Source organism: Oncorhynchus mykiss, chromosome 30, assembly GCF_057628025.1.
Source record: "Oncorhynchus mykiss isolate SJ-2025 chromosome 30, ASM5762802v1, whole genome shotgun sequence".
Taxonomy (NCBI): domain Eukaryota; kingdom Metazoa; phylum Chordata; class Actinopteri; order Salmoniformes; family Salmonidae; genus Oncorhynchus; species Oncorhynchus mykiss.
The window spans coordinates 16,444,038-16,449,025 of record NC_143051.1 but is presented as its reverse complement, the minus strand read 5'-3'; the positions used below and the strand labels follow the sequence as shown (position 1 = coordinate 16,449,025).

General features: G+C 50.3%; 1 protein-coding gene across 1 annotated transcript; it reads right to left on the bottom strand.

Annotated features, from left to right (window-relative positions):
* Positions 1-920: 920 nt before the first annotated feature.
* On the bottom strand, positions 921-2,126 carry LOC149970222 (uncharacterized; the record flags this gene model as incomplete). The annotated part of the gene is made up of 1 exon (XM_090227444.1): positions 921-2,126. A coding segment is annotated over one exon (1,206 nt), but the record flags the coding sequence as incomplete, so codon positions are not given.
* Positions 2,127-4,988: the final 2,862 nt, after the last annotated feature.

The window sequence follows — 4,988 nt, the reverse complement described above, 5'->3', positions numbered from 1 at the left end:
GGGTTGCTGCCCTTGTTGCAGCTGCCCCCTGGGTTGCTGCTCTTGTTGCAGCAGCCCCCTGGGTTGCTGCCCTTGTTGCAGCTGCCCCCTGGGTTGCTGCCCTTGTTGCAGCTGCCCCCTGGGTTGCTGCTCTTGTTGCAGCTGCCCCCTGGGTTTCTGCCCTTGTTGCAGCAGCCCCCTGGGTTGCTGCTCTTGTTGCAGCTGCCCCCTGGGTTACTGCCCTTGTTGCAGCAGCCCCCTGGGTTGCTGCTCTTGTTGCAGCTGCCCCCTGGGTTGCTGCCCTTGTTGCAGCAGCCCCCTGGGTTGCTGCTCTTGTTGCAGCTGCCCCCTGGGTTGCTGCTCTTGTTACAGCTGTCCCCTGGGTTGCTGCTCTTGTTGCAGCTGCCCCCTGGGTTGCTGCTCTTGTTGCAGCTGTCCCCTGGGTTGCTGCTCTTGTTGCAGCTGCTCGGGTTGCACCGCTTCTGTCACTCATTCCAAATGGTTGAGTTAAGAGTTAAGGTTTGGGACAGGTGTTACGCTCATCGATGGAAGGATCGGACCAAGGTGCAGCGTGGTAGGCGTACATCTTACTTATTTCAATGAACACCAAAAAAACAACAAATACAAACGAAACGTAAGGTTTAGTAGTGCTAAACAGCACAGTACCAAAACAAGATCCCACAAACTACAGGTGGGAAAAAGCTGCCTAAGTATGATCCCCAAACAGAGACAACGATAGACAGCTGCCTCTGATTGGGAACCATACCCGGCCAACAAAGAAATAGAAAACATAGATTGCCCACCCTAGTCACACCCTGACCTAACCAAATAGAGAAATAAAAGGATCTCTAAGGTCAGGGCGTGACAATACCCTCCCCCCCCCAAAAGGTGCGGACTCCGGCCGCAAACCTGAACCTATAGGGGAGGGTCTGGGTGGGCATCTATCCTCGGTGGCAGCTCCGGTGCGGGACGCAGACCCCGCTCCGCTCGTGGCTCCGCCAACTTCGTGGTGCCTCTGGTGCGGGGATCGCCGCTGGAAGCTCCGGACTGTGAATCAACGCCGGAGGAATCGAACCGTGGATCATCGCCGGGGACTCCGGATCGTAGATTGTCGCCGGGGACTCCGGACCGTAGATTGTCGCCGGGGACTCCGGACCGTAGATCGTCGCAGACAGATCCGGACTGAGAACCATCGCTGGAGGCTCCGGACTGGGGACCGTCGCTGGAGGCTCTGGACTGGGAACCCTCACTGGAGGCTCAGGACTGGGAACCCTCGCTGGAGGCTCCGGACTGGGCACTCTCACTGGAGGCTCCGCGCCATGGATCATGACTGGAAGCTCCATGCCATGGATCACCACTGTAGGCTCCGAGCCATGGATCATCACTGTAGGCTCCGCGCCATGGATCATCACTAGAGGCTCCGGGCCATGGATCATCATTAGAGGCTCCGGGCCGTGGATCATCACTGGAGGCTCCAGGCCATGGATCATCACTAGAGGCTCCGGGCCATGGATCATCACTGTAGGCTCCGCGCCATGGATCATCACTAGAGGCTCCGGGCCATGGATCATCATTAGAGGCTCCGGGCCGTGGATCATCACTGGAGGCTCCAGGCCATGGATCATCACTGGAAGCTCCGTGCCATGGATCATCACTGTAGGCTCCGGGCCATGGATCATCACTAGAGACTCCGGGCCATGGATCATCATTAGAGGCTCCGGGCCATGGATCATCACTGGAGGCTCCGGGCTATGGATCATCACTGGAGGCTTCGGGCCATGGATCATCACTGGAGGCTTTGTGCGTGGAGCTGGCACAGGACGTACCAGGCTGGAGACACGCACTGGAGGCCGGGTACATGGAGCTGGCACAGGATATACTGGACCGTGGAGGCGCACTGGAGGTCTGGAGCATAGAGCTGGCACAACACGTCCTGGACAAATGACCACCCTCGCACAGCAAGTGTGGGGAGCTAGCACAGGAGGCACAGTACGCATGGCCGGTGCAGGATATGCTGGGCCGTGGAGGCGCACTGGAGGTCTAGAGCGTAGAGCTGGCACAACGCGTCCTGGACAAAGGACCACCTTCACACGGCAAGTGCGGGGAGCTGGCACAGAACGCACCGGGCTGTGGATGCGCACTGGAGACAGTGCGTATCACCGCAAAACATGGTGCCTGACCGGTCACACGCTCCCCACAGTGAGTACGGGGAGTTGGCTCTGGTTCAAACCCTGGCTCCACCAACCCCCCCCCCCCCCCCCCCCCATCCACAAAGCCCTAGCAAAACCAAAGCGTACTTAATGGTAATAGCTCTCAATGTTTCCCCTAGTGGCCCGTTTTGAAGGCATCTCCCAAAGTCCTCGAGACATGGATGGACATCCAATTTCGAAGTGAATCTTGAGCAACCTGGCTGAGGCTATAAGTGAGACTGACATGCTAATTTATGTTTTTGTGTCATGCCCTGACCTTAGTTATCTTTGTTTTCTTTATTATTTTGGTTAGGTCAGGGTGTGACGAGGGTGGTATGTGTGATTTGTCTTGTCTAGGGTTTTTGTACATCTATTGGGTTTTGGTATGTCTAGGTAAATGTAGGTCTATGGTGGCCTGAATTGGTTCCCAATCAGAGGCAGCTGTTTATCGTTGTCTCTGATTGGGGATCCTATTTCGGTTGCCATTTCCATTTTGGTTTTGTTTGTTATTGTCTATGTGTAATTGCATGTCAGCACTCGTGTCATAGCTTCACGTTCGTTTGTTTAGTGTTCTTCGTTTAAATAAAGAAGAATGTATTCATATCACGCTGCGCCTTGGTCTCATCAATACGACGAATGTGACATTCTCACAACCTGTAAGAATTTGGATTGATAAAATTGTAACATTCTATCTAGTGCGGGAACAAATCAAGCAAACTACCCTTATATCCAAAGAGTATGTGAACTTCATGTCTGTGGATGTACAGCAAGACAATAGTAAGGCTTTGAACCCTTGTAAAATCATTGACAGTCTTTGAACTTGAACTGAGACGCCCTTTTTGTATTTGTTCATGACCGCTAGACTTTTATAAATGCATATTTTATTGGACAATCCCATTATGCGTTGCAGGTTTTCTCTCTGAAACCACAGACAGAGCTATCCACCAATTTGCCTGTTGCTCTGGACTCCAGTGACATTGTGTGGGGATATTTCTGTCACGTTTATTATGCCTTTGCTGACCAGACCATGAGTCATGTGGACACAGAGGAAGATAACTACGTGTTAGGCAGAACCAAGGGTGGTTCCCAACTTTGATTTTCTTTCACGACACACACGTTCTCTCACTAAAATTCAACTCTCACAGACAGGGATAGGGATAGGGATAGTTAGCATTTTGTTGTTGGATCACCATTGGATACCCTGGGTGGTATTTTGCCCAATCAAAGTGAACGATTTTCTCGATTTCACAGAAAAGCAAGCAAAGCAATGAGCAAAAAATCAGACAGCTGCAGGGCTCCGAGAGCCCTCTTAACATTGGGGAGGAATAACAACTGTGTTCTGAGCCTCCAACGGGACAATCAAGTGTTCCCAGTCCGCTCTCACCCATGTTTATGTATGTTGACTAATTTTTATACTCACAGGCCCTACCCCCACCTCATCCTACGGTAATAACTCCTCAATAACCCCAACCCCCCCACCCACTTAGAAACAGCGCTCTGAAGCATTTTAGAGAAATATGTTCCACTGGAACAGCCTGCAGATGTGGTAGCCACAAGCAGCAGAGAGAGGGAGAGGGAGAAAGAGAGGGGGAGGGAGAGAGGAGAGAGAGAGAGAGAGAATTGGGGAGGTAGAAGAGGCCACTTATGGACTTAGAGTTGTATAATTTGAAGCGTATAAAGTAAATGAGCGCTCTTTAAAATGTGTGGCGTTTTTTTTACTAGTTTTTAACCCTGGTTCCTTCCTTCCTGGTCTATGTAGGTAGAGCTGGGAACAGAATTCCAGTGGCCCCAGCATTCTGATATGCGCTCAGGCCTGTTGGTCTAATGCGTTGAATTCTTTGACACACTGTTTGAGGTGCATGTGCCAGCAACCTCCTACAGAACAGTAGGTACGTTATCAGAGGACCTGCCTTACTGAACGGATAGCAAATGAATGCTGGGGAATATTGTACAGCTGATAATCTATTAATGACTTTTGGTCTATCTTGGGCAAAGACAACAAATCATGGTACAGTATAACTGTTAATTTAGACTTAAGTACCTAAAGTTGCATCTTGTTGAAATGTCATGCATTCTACAGTGCATCCAAGTACTGCCAAAAAGTTGCTGCCAGAAGAAATTTGAATGAATATTGCTTCAATACACAGTTTCACAGTAGACGCTTCCTTGCAGATTCTTGTCTTCAATATATCATATTGAAAGTTTATCACAACAATGTCCAGAGCAGAGAAAGATAATATATGTCTTGAAGCATAGCCTGGCATTTATAAACCTCAGCTGCCCTGGTTGTTTTTTACTCTCTCCCTCTCCCTCTCCCTCTCTCTCTCTCTCTCTCTCTCTCTCTCTCTCTCTCTCTCTCTCTCTCTCTCTCTCTCTCTCTCTCTCCTGCTCTCTTTCTCTCTTACTCTCTCTCCCTCTTGCTCTCTCTCTTTCTCTCTCTCTCTCTATTGCTCCAGTTCTCTCTCTCTCTCTCTCTTTCTCTTTCTCTCTCTCTCTCTCTCTCTCTCTCTCCTGCTCTCTCTCTCTCTCTCTCTCTCTCTCTCTCCCTCTTGCTTTCTCTCTTTCTCTCTCTCTCTATTGCTCCAGTTCTCTCTCTCTCTCCCTCTCAAGGCAGTGAAATAAGTCCATCATTATGGGAGTGTGTGCTCCTCCTCTTTAATCACTGACTCTCTCTCTGCCCTGTGTCTCTCTCATCACCCTCCCCCTATTGCGAACTTCTTTTCAGGACCATAACTACATATGTGGTCCGGACCTCGGTAATAATAACAAAATGTTTTTAGGAACTCAGTCAGGGTCTCAACTTACTGTTGAGAATTAGAA